The sequence below is a fragment of the Oryzias latipes genome, chromosome 6 (genome assembly GCF_002234675.1).
Source record: "Oryzias latipes chromosome 6, ASM223467v1".
NCBI lineage: Eukaryota > Metazoa > Chordata > Actinopteri > Beloniformes > Adrianichthyidae > Oryzias > Oryzias latipes.
Window position 1 is genome coordinate 11,805,074 of NC_019864.2, and position 16,218 is coordinate 11,821,291.

Sequence of the window (16,218 nt, forward strand, 5' to 3'; positions counted from 1 at the left end):
GGATTTCTAGTTCCAATATGGCAGCATCCATATCACGAAAAAATTTCAGCTGAATTGTTTTCAGTTGGTTGGAGCTGGAGGTAAGCCATTTTATATTGGTGATGTCATATTCAGACCAGCTCTGATACACACTCAATTAACTGAACTGAAACTCAAAAGACGTAGATACAAGTGCTGAGACCACTTGAATAAAACCTCCCAAAGCATTCATTTCAACTTTGATTTTTGAAGCCACAACAACAACAAACCACATATCTGCAAAATGAAGCACAGAGGGAGGTCTCTCTGCACAGAAACATGTCCCTCTATTTCATTCAGAGTTCATAAAGTGACACAAACAAGTTACAAAACCATGTATTGCACACCTGCCCACATCTGCAAAATTATGTGCAAAGGCATAAAAATCTGCACAACTTAAGCAGTCAAGTTGAATTAAAAGCCTTTTATTTCTGTTTTCTAGTTGTGACATGAACTGTAATATATTCTTACTATAGTGCAAAAACTTAATTTAACATTATTAGTTTTCAGAGCAAGACTCGAAATGATTTCTGTTCATCCCCGTCAATCATAGACAATGGAAGCAGTTATGCAAGGCCTAAATTTATGACTGTGCCTCTGCTGTACAATAATCATGCCATAAAATAAGTTCCCATTGCAAAGAGGAGAACACGCAGCAGGATTTTTACCTGACTCACACAATGACAGAGAATTTCACCATAATAATAATAATAATAATAAATTTTATTTCAAGCGCCTTTCAGGTCACCCAAGGTCGCTGTACAAGGTTAAAATAAGAAAAACAGAATAAAACGTCAATAAGAAATTATCGGAGTAAAACATGAGTAAACATAAAGACATAGTAAAAAAAAAAAATAAATAAAAAAAACATTGAAGATAGATACATAAAAAATTATAGGATAGAAAAACAGACAAACAGACAAATGAGGTTGCGTTAACTGAATGGATTAACTGTATGATTGTTTGAAGAGATGGGTCTTGAGTTTGGATTTGAATAGTGGCAGTGTGTCGGTGTTCCGTAAATCTGGAGGAAGAGAATTCCATAGCTGAGGGGCAGAGCGACTGAAAGCTCTGCCCCCCATGGTGGCAAGACGGGCAGGTGGGACATGGAGTTGGAGAGAGGAAGTGGAACGGAGAGATTGGGAGGGAATGGAAATGTGAAGAAGATCAGAAATGTAGGGTGGAGCCAGGTTATGGAGTGCTTTGAAGGTGATGAGGAGAATCTTGAAACTAACCCTTTGTTTTATGGGAAGCCAGAGTAAGTTTTGGAGAACTGGTGTGATGTGGTGGGATAACGGGGTCCTGGTGATGATGCGGGCTGCAGAATTTTGGAGAAGCTGCAATTTTTTGAGTGTTTTATTGGGCAAACCAAACAGGAGGGAATTACAGTAATCGATCCGAGAAGTGACAAGACTATGAACAAGTACAGCAGTTGTATGAGGTGTGAGAGAAGGGCGGAGACGAGATATATTGCGAAGATGAAAGTAAGCAGAACGGGTGATGTTATTAATATGAGATTGGAACGAAAGTGAGCTGTCGAGGATGACACCCAGACTCTTTACCGGGGGGAGGGAAGAACAGAGAAGTCATTGACAGAGATGGAGAAGCTATTGGATTTGGAAATAGTGGATGGAGTGCCTACAAGGAGGACTTCAGTTTTGGAACTGTTGAGTTGCAGAAAATTTGAAGAGAACCAGGAATGGATTTCTTGCAGACAGAGGGTAAGGGAGGAAGGAGGAAGTGATGAGGAGGGTTTCGTAGAAATGTAGAGCTGGGTGTCGTCCGCATAGCAATGGAAATTAATGTTGTGTTTATGGAAGAGAGAACCAAGAGGGAGGATGTAAATGATGAAGAGAAGGGGACCTAGGACTGAGCCCTGGGGAATACCAGCAGACAGTGTGAAGGTGTTTGACATATGAGGTTTAATGTGGATAAATTGACTACGGTCTGATAAGTATGAAGAAAACCAGGACAGAGGGGTGTGAGAAATACCAATAGTTTGAAGTCTGTGAATAAGAATATTGTGGGAAATGGTGTCAAAAGCAGCAGTTAAATCAAGGAGAATTAGAATGGACAGTAAACCGGAGTCCGAAGCTAAGAGGAGGTCGTTTGTGATTTTTAAAAGAGCTGTTTCTGTACTATGGAGTGGGCGGAAACCAGATTGAAAGTGTTCGTAGATGTTGTTACTGGAAAGATGAGCACGGAGCTGAAGAGCAACAGTTTTTTCAAGGATTTTGGAAATAAAAGGTAAATTGGAGATTGGGCGAAGATTATTAAAGTTATTTGGGTCAAGACCAGGTTTTTTCAAAACTGGAGTTATAGAGGCGACTTTTAGAGAATGTGGAACAATACCAGACATGAGAGAGGAGTGAATGATGTTGGTAATTGATGGCAGAAGAGAAAGGAGACAGGATTTAACGAGAGATGTAGGAATGGGATCCAGTTGGCAGGTGGAAGGTTTAGAGTTTGTAATAAGGTCAGAAATGGTTTGTACAGAAGGAAGTGAAAATCTTGAAAAGGTTGTTAGAACCGAGGGAGGAGTGAAGGTGTCCACTCCAGAGACTGCAGCTTGGCTTGTGAGCTGTTGATGAATTGTAGAGATCTTAGAAACAAAGAAGGACATTAACGCGTTACAAAAGTCAGGTGAGGAGAGATGATTAGGGAGAGAATAAGGGGGTTTTGTTATATTAGATAGAAGTGAGTAGAGGGTCCTAGAGCTATGTCGGTTTGAGTGAATCAGGCCAGAGTAATAGGAAGTTTTAGCAGAAGCTATAGAATCTTTATAGAGGATAATGTGCTTTTTGTACATGTCCTTATGAATTATGAGTCCAGTTTTATTTTGAAGTCTTTCCAGTTGTCTGCCTTTAGCTTTGAGCTGACGTAGTGCAGGTGTGAACCAAGGTGCAGAGCGGGTGAAGGAAACTGATCTTGTTTTGAGGGGTGCATGAGTATTTAGAAGTGACTGCAAGTCATTGTTATACTGCAAAACTAGTTCGTCAGGTGTGGCATCAGGATTTACTCTGGGAAGGTTGATGATATCGGCTGAAAAACTAGCATTGTTGATGGCTTGTATCTTACGGAATGATATGATGCGTGGACGTTTGAGTTTGGATACTGTGAGCAGGAGATTAAAGGTGATGAGCTTATGGTCAGTGAACGGGAGTGTGTGAGGTTTGCAATCAGAGGGAGTAAGTCCAGAGCAGCACACTAAGTCTAGCGTGTGTCCTTTGCAGTGAGTGGGAAAGTGAATAAATTGCTGCAATCCAAGGCTATCTAAACAGGATAAGAAGTCTTTGGCAAGAGGATTATTACAGTTATCCATGTGGAAGTTAAAATCACCAAGAGTAACAATGTTCTGAGATAGTGAAGTGAAATGGGTCAGGAGATGCGAAAAGTCATTTAGAAAATCCTTGCTGAATTTGGGTGGACGGTAGACTGTAGCAACTATGGTGGGGGCAGGACCAGAAAGAACTAATGCAGTATATTCAAATGAGCAGTAAGTAGGAGCAGAGACAGGAAGGACTTTCCAGGACTCACGATAGATCATCAGGACACCACCACCTCGTGCATGTGTGCGCGGCTCACTGGTGTACACAAATCCAGGTGGAGTTGCCTCATTGAGTGCAGTGAAGTCCCCAGGTTGCTGCCAAGTCTCTGTGAGGCATAGAAAGTCCAGCTTTCGGTCAGCAATAATGTCCTGGACCAGCTGGCCTTTATTGGTGAGCGAGCGGATGTTGAGGAGACCAAGGATGACTGTAGTAGAGTTAGTGGAACAGAGAGGAACTGGAGTGGAGCGGGGGAGAGAGGAGAGCACACTGTGGTCAGCGCCTCTGGCCGGTGCCTCTGGGAGGCAGTGAGTGTTTGTTTTTCTTCCAACATGTCCCTTCACAGAAGACCTGACTGTAATAATAGTCCTAATAGGATAAACTGGGGGGGCAGCAGGTCTTGGAACGGAAGCAGTGGTGATGGTTTGTTGGGGGATGTGGGAGGAAACCAAATCTAGTCAGTCACTTCTACAAACCGATGTCTGTACGGATGAAGAGGAGGTTCGGACAGGTGTGGGCAAGATGGGGGCAGGTAAAGTCTGGACAGAGTGTCTGATGTTGGCCGCTAAAACATTGCTGCCCAGTGGACTGGGGTGAATCCCATCATTTTTATAGAATGAAGTTCTGTTCCAAAACAGGTTAAAATTGTCAATAAAAACGAACTTGTTCAGGCTGGCAAAAGACTGGAGCCAGGTGCTCAGACTCAGCAGCCTGCTGAAGCAGCCCTGGCCGCGGGAGAGGGAGGGGAGGGGTCCCGAAATAAAAACAGTCAATGGACAGGAGTTTAAAAAATTAAAAAGTCGGATGAACACCTTTTTAGTAGTTTCAGACTGTCTATAGGAGGTGTCATTAAAACCGACTTGTAAAATCAGCCTCTTGACTGTGGAAGGGAGAGACCGCAGCAGGTCTGGGAGTTTCTCCAGAATATCCGGAACTGTGGCTCCCGGAAAACAGTAAGTGACCGCGTTGAAGAAGCGGACCTTCCTTATTATAGAATCCCCGATTATCGCCGTTGACGGGGCAAACAGGGGAGGAGGAGACGCAGGCGCAGGTGCAGCGCCGACAGGCATGACAACAGCGGCAGCGGCGGCCTCACCTTGCGGCCGGTGGTCCGTCAGCAGCAGCGAGGCCCGAGACTTGCTACAATGGAAGCGGACGGCTTCCTTCAGGATCCGACGGCGGGAGGAAGATGCTGGAGCCCACGAGGACGCGGGGGGTTCCAGCCGCGGACGCTCGTCTGATCCTGATGGTGGAGCTTTCGCGGTGATCCTTGAGGCCTCGTCCGGGTTGCTGCATGCCACGATGCGTCCGTCCTCCTCCGGGATCACCGTGGCGTATCTCCGGAGAGCGGGGAAATCGAGAGTGGAGCCCAAATCTGGGGGAGTCTGTGCCGCTGTAGTCGCTGAGGAAGGAGCAGGAGAATCCGCGGCCAGACTAGCGAAGCGGTTGGACAGACTCAGGACAGGGGGCCTCCGGCGGGTCTCATCAGAACTCCTTCTGGGCCTTCGGACAACCACTTCTTCATCCAGGGATCGTTGCTTAGGAGTTGAAGATGAAGAAGGGCGTATGCAGGTGGACGGATCCCATGGAGCTGTGTCCTGGAGTGCAGCGCTCAGGCAGCTTAGCCGCTTGGACTGGGCGTAGGAGACGTCCATGAACTTGGACAGGAGAGCGTCCTTCATTTCTAGTTCAACCCTCAGACGACGGATGTCTTCTTTGAGGTCAGTAATGATCCCCGAGGCTGTACTTTGAGACTGTGAGTCCAGATCGTAGTTTGGATTTGGGTTTTTTGCTGTTATTTTTGCTGATGTCTGGTCTGGACTCACCACCGCTATCATACCGTCCGCCATCTTGGGATCCAGCCGCATATCAAATAAATACCTCTGACATCTTGCATCTCTTAGATTATCACAGATAGGGGTTTTGTCTTGATAAGAAATTATAAAATAGTGTCATGTTGCATAACTTGCTACGGAGCCTGGGATCAGACACGACTAAAATAAATAAATGAAGCGTTCCCACAAAATAAGATTTCATTCCCACGGAATAATTAATGCGTGGGAACGGAATAATATTCTGATATACATTTATCCTGTTGTCTTTGAATGCACCACAGTTACAGGGACACGTTGATTGGTTGAGATGCATTGTGGGATATGTGTGATGCACGATGGGATAGGTAGCATGTAGCCTTCAGATGTTAAGTGACTGCTATGTTAATAAAAGACAAGTCCTGTATATTATTATTCCTATTCGACCCTAAACTAGGGGTCCGCCTACCGGCCAGCCAGCTGCCCGAATGCCGGCATGACAAGCAAAAGAGCTCCGCGGTGGGCCAGAGGTCGTAGCACATGGCTCGAGTGAGCTATGTCCGGAGAATCGCTGCAGTATGGGGAAGCAGCAAGCTTGGGCATCCTAAATATTATGATATTTTTTTATTTTCATCGAGACAATAATAAATAGATCATTCTTGTTTTTATTTCTCTACTCTTGAACAAATGTGGGTCACAGAGACACCGAAGTCGCCAGGAACAGCTGTTTTTGCGGCAGGATAGAGAGACCGTACAGGGATGTGAATAAACGCGGACATGGAGCCATGATTACCGATGCTTTTGTGCTTTTTAAAATAAATAAATCTGATCTCTAAACGTCCTCAATGTCTTCCATCCAATGTAATGAGACACACACAGACAGAAATGTGAAGGTATCTGCTGTAAATCCAAGTATCGCTAACATCCGTGTTTATGAATGACTAATCACGGGAAAAATTATTGCATTCGCACAAATTAATTATTTTGAGGGAACGTAATATTATTTTGAGGGAACGAAATATTATTTTGTGGGAACGGAATATTTATAATTTTACCCATGCCATTTTCTGGGCTCAGTAACTAGCAGAGATGATCACACCCTAATTCTTCCATAGAGAATAAACAAAAACAGTTCTATGTAGAAACTTGCAAAAAGAGAATCTTTCATTTTAACAACAGATGAAGTAAAGAAGGATTTCCATGCCAGAATTGTAAAACTAAACTATTCCTATTTAAACCTCCAAAAAAAGAAGATTCAACAAAATAACAAACGAAGGCCTACATTTTTAACAGACGGGACACAAGTTAACCAAATAGACTCTGACAATCTAAAAAACAACAGAAAGGATTCAAAAATCATTGGGTTTAACATAAAATAATCTGCAGAAAAAATTAAATCCTCCTTAATAAATGCACAAATCTGACAAAACGGAGGAATCAGCTGATCCTAAAAGGTAAATATAGGGATTTAAAACTGGCAGCTCGCTGCGGGACTCAAAGAATAGATGGAAATCCCTCAATTTGCATTTGAAAGACCTGACCTGACTGATTCAAATATCTGTCTCTGCATTGCGTTACCAATCTCTTTTACATCTGAACAAATTCTGCAGAAAAAAACTATTTAAAAAAAAAAAAAAACTTTAGTCACCTAAAAGTTAGGTGGAACACAGCAATCTGAATGTTTCTCATTATCTACCTGACTCTGAGGGCCTTGTGGCGCAGCCGCAAAATAGACAAAGCCAGCCCCCATCTCTTCTTGGACGAAAAACTTAAACCCAGATCCATGGCACGACGGAGGAGATAGCTGAGCGGGGAACGGTGCTGCTTTGCCTCTCTTTTCAAACCGAGCAGGGCTGTAGATCCAGCAGTACATAGACAAGACCATCCCAGCCCTGAATTCCATCAGAAGTCACGTGGCAGAGCTTTGCCGCCCACCTGCTAATGTTCTGTCTCCATGTCCAACTCAGTTTGGAGTTTATAAACACACAGACACTAATGCAGACGAATCCAGAAAGTCCCTGTCCATCTGTTTAATTTACAAACATGCATTCCCAACATGTCACATTTAGATCTGAAATGCTGCACAGCTAATTAAAGTGCCACTCCTAAGAGGAAATACACGCTATAATTGTAATAACATTTACACTCTACGTCAAAGAAAAAATTAAGAAATATGTTAATTTATACTGTATTAACTTGAAGAAATGTTTGTATTTTTAATATTTTACATTATTATTATTTGCTAATTTTTTTATTGCAAGTAAATATCTCCACTTTCAAACTATGCTGTCTGGATCTATTGTTGGTTTACTCCAAAAAAAAAATCACTTAATAGCCAGTTTGAAAGCAGCAATACTGTATCTCCACAGCCTTCTGGTAACAGTCTTCTGGTAACAGCCTTCTGCAGACACAAAGAATGTCTACTGAGCTTTTGTGGGGTTGACCACCACCAATGGAAATAATCACTGCACCCCAAGTGGGTCACAAGAATTAACAGTATTACAGAACTGGTTTTAGGTCAGCCGTAGTCCAGTTTAGAGTTTTTTTGGCAGCTTCTTGTTAGCATTGGCTCTGGTGCTTTACATCAGCTGCAGCTTGTTTTACAGTAACAGTAACACCCCTTCTCCAGCCAAAGTCGACACACAGGAACCAATTCTCGCACATCTATATGCATTTATGGAAGGTAACCAAAAACCTACTACAAAAAGACAAATCTTGAATAAACACTGAAAAGCCCACCTCATCAAAGAATTGATGGAATAGACAAATTCTTGGATTTAGGATGTTTTTTAAGCCCTATAAATGCACAAAAACATTTTGCAGTATCATTTTATATGAAATATAGACGTATCAATTACAATACGTTGGGTGATTTGGTACGTTTTTACTCAGAACTCTTAATTTAGGATGCAAATATAATGATATGAGTGTTCAGAAAAAAGCACCTCATTTACCCACTGTCTCAAATTTAATACACACATTTTTAACAAGGTGTAACTTCCCTCTGCTCTACTCCCTGTACGACTGCCCACCTGCCCACCACAGCAACATCAGAGGCCCAGAGGTGGGGCTCAAATCTGATGGGGACGAATCTGCCTACAGAGGTCAGGTGGAACGGCTGTCAATATGGTGTTCAACCAACAACTTCCTCCTCAACACATCAAAGACCAAAGAAATACTAATAGACTACAGGAAGAAGAAGACGGACAGGAGAGAGTGGAGAGGGTGGCAGATGTCAGTTTCCTGGGAGTCCACATGGAGGAGACCCTGACCTGGAGTACCAACACCAGTGAGCTGCTGAAAAAAGCCCAGCAGAGACTGTATTTCCTGAGGTTACACAGGAAGAATAATATCAACCAAAGATTACCGTGCCACCGTAGAAAGTGTACAGCTGTACAATGGCTCAAAGGTAAGCTCTCCAGTGGGTCATCAACACCATTTAAAATATTGTTGGCTGGCCTCTCCCCACTATGGAAACCCTCCACAGCTCCTGCTGTCTCAACAGAGCAAAGAACATCATCAGAGATGCTTCACAGCCCAAACACTTCCTGTTTGATCTGTTGCGTTCAGGAAAACGCCACAGGTCAAGCAGAGTTGGGACAAAAAGATTTCAGAACAGTTCTTATCCAACTGCCATAAACAATTTAAACATGGCTAGAAAACATTCAACCTGGAACTGTCCTTGTAAATTATGATACTGTGGAAGTCATTCATTCATCTTCTAAACCCGTTTTGTCCCCTTTCAGGGTCATGGGGCTGCCGAAGCCTATTGCTGTCACTCGTGGTCGAAAGGCAGAGGACACCGTGGACAGGTCGCCTGTCTGTCGCAGGTCCACAATCAGACATACTCACATTCGCACCTATAGAGACAATGTAGAGTAACCAAATAACCTATCAAGCTTGTTTTTGGACGGTGGGAAGAAGCCAGACTCCCCGGAGAAAACCCACGCATGCACGGGGAGAACATGCAAACTCCACACAGAAAGGACCCTATTAGTGTTCTGGTCCAAGTCCCCTAGCCGGGAGATGAACCTTTTTGCTGTGAGGCAAGAGCGCTAACCACTGCGCCAACCTGCAGCCTTACTATGGAAGTTTTCTTCATATTAACTATTTTTATTATTATTGTTTCTCTGGTTTTTAACCATTTTAACACATATTAAAGCACTTTTTTATGTCGGCTTATGTATTATTTATTATTTTTAGTAGTAATTTTTTTAAGGTATGAACTTTGCACTGACCAGGAGGCACTTTTAATGTCATTGTACATGTGACAAAGACAAATAAAGATCTATCTATCGGTAGTACAAACAGCTAATTATCAACACATTTTGAAGTCTTTCAACACATCATGTAGTTTTTGAAGAAATGAATAACAATCGATGAGTTATTCTTAACATAAAGTGCTGAAATTTAGCAAAACTTCCAAGTTCATATTTATCCTGCACTTTTGAAATACAACAAGGAATATTTTTTAGCTTTTGTTTAAAAAAGAAAAGTTACAGGAAATTACTAGAAAACAAATGGATTTGGTAACTGAACTTAGGCCCTGGAGTTTTTAATAGATGGTAAAGGTTCTAAAGCAAGGGTGTCCAAACCTTTTGTTGAGTTAAATATGTGTGAGGGCCAACCTTTTGGCCTGGATTCTTTGAACCCTTATAATAACATTAAATACAAATTAACTATTTATGATTTTTGGTATACTTTTTATTTCTTCCCATAGAGCAAAATTTCCCAAGAGACATATTTACCAATATTACTGTGAATTTCCTATTTAGAGACCAGAAGTAAAATAAAGAAAATGCTCACTGTAAACTTCGGCAGTGGCTCAGGCGGTTGAGCAGGTCATCCATTGATCAAAGGGTCGGTGGTTCGATCCCTACTTCCCCCAGTCAACTATCGTTGTGTCTTTGGGCAAGACACTTTACCCTCCCTGCCTCCAGTGTGACTCCACTGGTTTGTAAATGTGCATGAATGTTTAAAACGACTTATAACACAATTTAGCCAATCATAATCAAGAAATTGTACACACAGTTCTTAGAAAATGTTGAGCGCTGCATATTATTGTTTTTTTTTTGACAGGGGCCTGCAAGCCAGTAGATTTTTGAACAGGGGCCGCATTTGGCCCATAGACCGGACATTGGACATGCCTTTTCTAAATGAACCTTTGTGCTTTTGTAAATGTAACTTTTAATCTTTGAATTTCAGGAAAATACAATCCTAAAAAAAACAGTGAAGGCAATACAAATACAAGCCTATAGAATGTATAGAAGAACCCGATGGCGTAACCCTTGTGCTATCCTAGGCACTTTAACATTGGGAGTTGGGTCATCTAGACAATGATTTGTGATTTTCACTGGTGTCCATGGATTACATGAAATCTTTCCACCTTTTTCCACCTTTGTCATGGTAGGGAGAACACGCCAATGTAAGGATCGTGTCATCTAGACCCCATAGGATAGCACAAGGGTTAAAACCTAAAAAAACATTTGTCCAATAAGAGCCAAGTCTCCTGTAAAAGCAGAAATAGTAAATGGAAAAGGACAAACACAGAATCTGTTGTTGTTCAATTTAACACATGTGACATAGGGGGAAAAAAAAAACTATATTTCTGATCTCCCCACCCCCAATTCATTGAATGCCAGAAAATCCATAGAACTAATCTGCCCTCATCTCATTTTGTCACATTCTTCACAGTAGCTTCATTTATAGCTAGGGTTAACCTTAACCCTAACCCTTCAGGAAGGTCAGTGAATATTAATGATAAAACAAAGTCTAAAGAAATATTTGCTAGATTAAACACCTTTACTTACACTACTGTTAAAGAGTGGCACAGATTTTTTCCGAAGAATCCTATCACAAGCTCCAACGAGCTGCCTTTGAGTGCTTTCAAATCAACAACATGGGTGTGTAAAAGCTGGTTGAGGTGGTGTGCCAGAAGTCCTCTTATAGTCCAGAACTCAATATAACCCATTCACTCAAAACTGATGTGGGAGCGCACACAGCCACACACAAGAAGAGACACAACAGATGAGCACTGTTCACAGTTATGCAGCAGACAAGTGACTCAGTCCTACAGAGATGGAATATCTCAACAGGGAAAAATACAAGTTTATCAGCTTGTTGGGGTGAAGGTTTATCTGTGACGCGAGACAATTGGAGATAAAAAACAAACAAACAGAAACTTCCATGAGAGCTCGGTTTTCTTTCTCCCAAACGTCCAGACATAGGCAAAGCCACACAAACAAACACATTCCACTCCACAAACACAAACGGGCCATTATCATTCCTCTGCTTCCACACTGCAGCATCAGTAGAGATTAGTCCACCAGTGACCTAGCATTAGCAACACACTGCGCAAGCCTGCAGAGAGCCATCTATCTTCCAATTCCATCTTTGCTTCCTCTCCCTCACCCCCTCTCCTCCTTTCCTATTCTGCATTTTATCTGTGTCTATCTGAGGCTCAAGTCTCTCCTGAGGTTTCTGCTGTCCTTTTTCAGTTCTCTGCTTCTCTGTTTCTAAGCCTTCCACCTCCATCTCTTCTCCCCCAAATAGTCATTGGAGCCTTATATCCTTGTCTTTTCAACTCTTCTGTGACAAAATCTCACTCTCCGCCTGGATTAGACAGTGCCGCACTACTTCTTGAAAAGAAAAAGACGCAAAATCTTCCCCTATAGTTTTAAATCCGCAGAACCTATATGTTAAATATATGACAGCCTTTTAGACTATTTAAACAAAATCCCAACTCTGTCATTTGCCTCAAGCCAGAGCCAAAACGGAGTTATTACCTAAACAATGCAGCAACAATTGTACTACCTCTGTGCATAAAATGAAGATAAATCAACAAGAAGCGTTAATCAAATCTAAAACAAGAAGGTTCCGTCATAATAACGCAAAACTACTTTCTCATGAACACATATGCGGGTATAAAAGCGACTTTGATTTATTCCAAAATATTTACAACATCTCTGAACAATCCCTGAATCAGTTCTCAGTTTCCTACAGGTCCACGATGGATTTTGTAAAACATGTAGTGAAACCAGCACAATATTGAGGCACCAGAACAGGTACCCGAGCACGGATCACATGACCACTCCTTGGAGGTATCACCATGGCACTAAAACACAGCTTGTGAGGTGTCTTGTTCCTGCCAGCTTGGGTCAGTAATTCCTATTACTGATTAACCACAAAGGACTCCACAGAACAAAGTGGAAATTCCCAGAGTTGCTAAATGGTCAAGTTAAACTAGTTTGCTGGGCCACAAAATTTCAGGGAATCTGCTTATATGCCAAAACACACCTATGTTGCATGGCTGAGTCACACAAAGCCTTTAAGGAGACAGAGGGGATGACAGACCTTTTCTATTTATGTCTGTTCCACGTTCAGAAGCAATAAATAAAATAGAATGGGGAATGGAGAAACAGTATCAGTTGTAAAAACGTCTACTGATACACAACTTTGGACACATCATCTGTGGTATTTTCTAGGTGTTTCAGGTCCTTCAGCAAACATCTTCATTCAGGAAAAAATATATTTAATCCTATGTTTCCTTTCAGACAATGTGGGGGGGGGGGGGGGGGGGGGGTGTACAGTACAGTTGATAGTATTGTGTGGATAATGGAGGCCAGAAAGCCAGACAGACAAGGCAAGCTGTCTGTTTTGCTAGCTAACTTGCTGCCATGCTTCATTAGCTACTGTCATGTCATAGCCCGAATGGAACTGCTTGTGTTTGTGTGCGCGTACAGTTGGTATGTGGGTCGGGCCAGAGAAAATGGTGGGGGCCATATAGGCCAGTTTCAAAGCTTCATGCACCGCTTGAATGTGATGGCTTCTGGAGGTTAGATTGTCTGCTGAGTGGGACTGGCAGAGCAGCTGGATACGTTCCAACGCTCACTGTTGTAGTCTCCAATGCTCCATCTGCTCCAGTCTTTTCTCTTAGAATTCTGCTTTGCTCTGTTCTCAAGCTTTATATATTTCCTCCTACTGCTCCAGGGCAATTATTTCTGCACCATGTTTGAGAATCATCATTCTTGGTTTAGTTTTGAAAGAACTGGAGGAGGAATAGAGGGCACAAGAGATGTGGAAGTAGTCTGTGTTGAAACAGATAAAGAATGGGACACATAAAGGATGTAGATTGCATCTTATAAACAATGACACACAATAGCCTGTGAACTATGTTCCATTCACACCTTAACAAGACAACAAAAACATTGCCTATCTGTTAACAAAATTATGCTACCTCAGTCAACAACCCAGAAATCAATTTTAAGACTGAGTCATGTAAGCCTTTATAACTACGTTTATTTTTGCCTAAAACATAATATTTTTAATTCATTTTGGGCCATTTGCATCAATGTAAAAAATACTGGTAAGGATTCACTTTCCCCACGATTTGGTTCAATGGTAACATACAGTTTGGTTTTAAACTGAGAATTGTGGTGTCTCTACTATCCTTAGCTACATTAACAACACCCTCATCAAAGCGCATTCCACTTCTAGTGGAGAGTCCACTTTCAAAACCTTTGGGGCTCTACCTACAAAACATGCAGCCATTATACACATGTTGCAACATAAACCAGGTCAAACTTTGACTAATCTGGGAGTTGGACATGGCTGGCGTCCCTTTTTTATTCATGGAAGTGCCAACGGTTTGAAAACTGATCATGAATAAAAAATAATAATTGTAGTTTTGCCCAGCTGAAATTATATAACACTAAGTCTTTCATATATCGGATTAAAGCCGTGAAAGAAAAAGCCTGGAGCAAGATTCGCGAGATCTGCACCGCTTAGACATTTCCCAGCTTCCAACTGTAGGTGGTGGACATGTGCTAGTAAACAGTAGAAATAAAAAAGAAGAACACCTCCCCTGCTGGTCCAGTGTGAACACCATGGGCAAAGTAAGGGTTACTGCCTTTGAAGAGTGCATTACCAGAAATTACGCACAACATGGAAGCCTGAAATGTCTGTCACGAAGCGGAGGATGGTTGCTTCAGTGAACTGTATTACTTTCTGATAATGCACACTTCGAAGGCTATTAAAGCAGACTATTTGTTACGTGAAGCGGTACCGTGACACAGGACCTCGACTGCAGCTGCAAATTATCGCTTATTTTTGTCCAGATAATGAAGCTTAAGTTTGTTTTAAAGAAGCCAGTGCAGTGATATCAAACATTTAAGCTATGTCACCGGAACTTCTTTTTGAGGTGTGCATTATTCCTGTGCGTTATAACTTTTTCATGCACACCTAGCAGCCAATCAGAATCGAGAATCACCTGGACCATGGTTAAAAATGCGAGTTGAAGACTGCATGTTTAGTGCGTTCATGAACGTTCTTCACATGCCTGGTGTGAACGTAGCTTTAACCTGGTTCTGGCAGTCTCCGCATTCATCTGAGCTAAAATGTTTATACTAACAGAATACAAGTTGGTGAAAATACAATAAACTGACTCGTACTATATATTAAGGGGGTAGTTTAGTTTATGAACTAGTAATCTGGAGTAAATCCATTTTATCTGGCTGATTAACTTCCAAACTATAATTTCAATACACAAGGAATTCTGCTTACACTGCAAGCATTAATGGCCAACAACAAAAAGAAACACTCACTTGAATAACCCATTTCTTAGATGCCTACATGCACAAAGTCTCATTGGTGTGTTTCTACCTGTTAAAACAAAAATAAACAGAAAGATATCCTCTATTCCCTGGGACTTTAAAATGCCTGAAGGGTCAACAGTAGCATAAAGTTGAAGACATACTTCTTGCGCATAATGATAGTCATAATGAAACTCCTTCAAAACAGCCTATCAGATACACAAACTGCATTGGGTGAGAACAACCACCTAAAGTGCATGCTTTGGCTTGCTTGGTTTCTCAGTTGCAGGCTTCCTGTTGGTAAGAGGCTTAGGATTTCCTCCAGAAGAAACATCAACAGGGCCATGTCAGTAGCTTGGGGAGGATGGAAAAGTAAGCATAACGGGGAAACATTTTCACTTCTTCTTTAACCTCTTAGGACCTGGCGTCCACATACGTGAACATCACATTTTGGGTTATATCACCACAGTAGTTAGTCAGTTCAGCAGTTAACATCTAGGTGGATTGTTACACATTCAGGTTCATCCCCACTCATCCACTGACTGCATTCAGAGACAGGTCTTCTTTGAGCTTTAGCACTCTTTAGAGAGCAGTTTTTAAAGTGATGTGTGGAACAACCCAGCCCTGCAGCAAAGCTTGTAAACATATCGCTTGTCCGGTTGTATTTCGTCAACTCAAATATTTAATGGTGTTAAAAACACACGCCCTCAACTAATGAGACCAACCCACTGAAGAGGAATCTAAGCCAGGAATGTCAAACTTCGTTGGATGGCGTCCTGCTTATTAAAATGATCTTAAAATATCAATGCACTACCTGTTGTAGAAAACCTGCTATTGAGAAGCTGCGAAAGCAAGGTTGGTTGGAAAAAAAAGCAGGACAACTGAGCCTCTAGGACTGATGTTTCACATTGGTGACCCTAGCCATTTAGATGAAAAACGTACATGCTGACATGTGCGCTCTCTCGCTCCCTGTCCTCCATCCATCTCTTCTTGCCTTAAGTGCCTGGTTACACAACAGGGATCGTCTTCTTAATGCAAGTGCATTTTTAAAGCGACACTTCTAACACCCTTCAAGATCAACTCGTTTAGTTGATCATTTTTAGACACATTCACACACGTCCAACTCTTTCTAGTTTGTTAACAGACATACCTCTATCTTCCATGTATAGCCTTGCTAAAGTATTTGTGTGGGCAAGTATAAAAGTGTGAAAGTATTTGTGACATTTGAGGTCCAGATGTTGGTGCAGACATGGA

General features: G+C 41.9%; 1 protein-coding gene across 8 annotated transcripts in view; it reads right to left on the reverse strand.

Moving 5' to 3' along the window:
- The window catches only part of LOC101167956 (SRSF protein kinase 2), a 73,018-nt gene that overhangs the window by 36,107 nt on the left and 20,693 nt on the right, over nucleotides 1–16,218 (reverse strand). For 6 of the 8 annotated variants that reach the window (XM_020703856.2, XM_020703855.2, XM_020703851.2 and 3 more), the window contains exon 1: nucleotides 7,071–7,174. The exons of the other annotated variants lie outside the window; for them this stretch is intronic. In XM_020703856.2, the coding sequence (XP_020559515.1) occupies nucleotides 7,071–7,159 (89 nt within the window). In that variant the 5' untranslated portion in view covers nucleotides 7,160–7,174. Of the gene's footprint in view, nucleotides 1–7,070; nucleotides 7,175–16,218 lie in introns of those variants that run through there. 8 annotated transcript variants of the gene reach the window in all.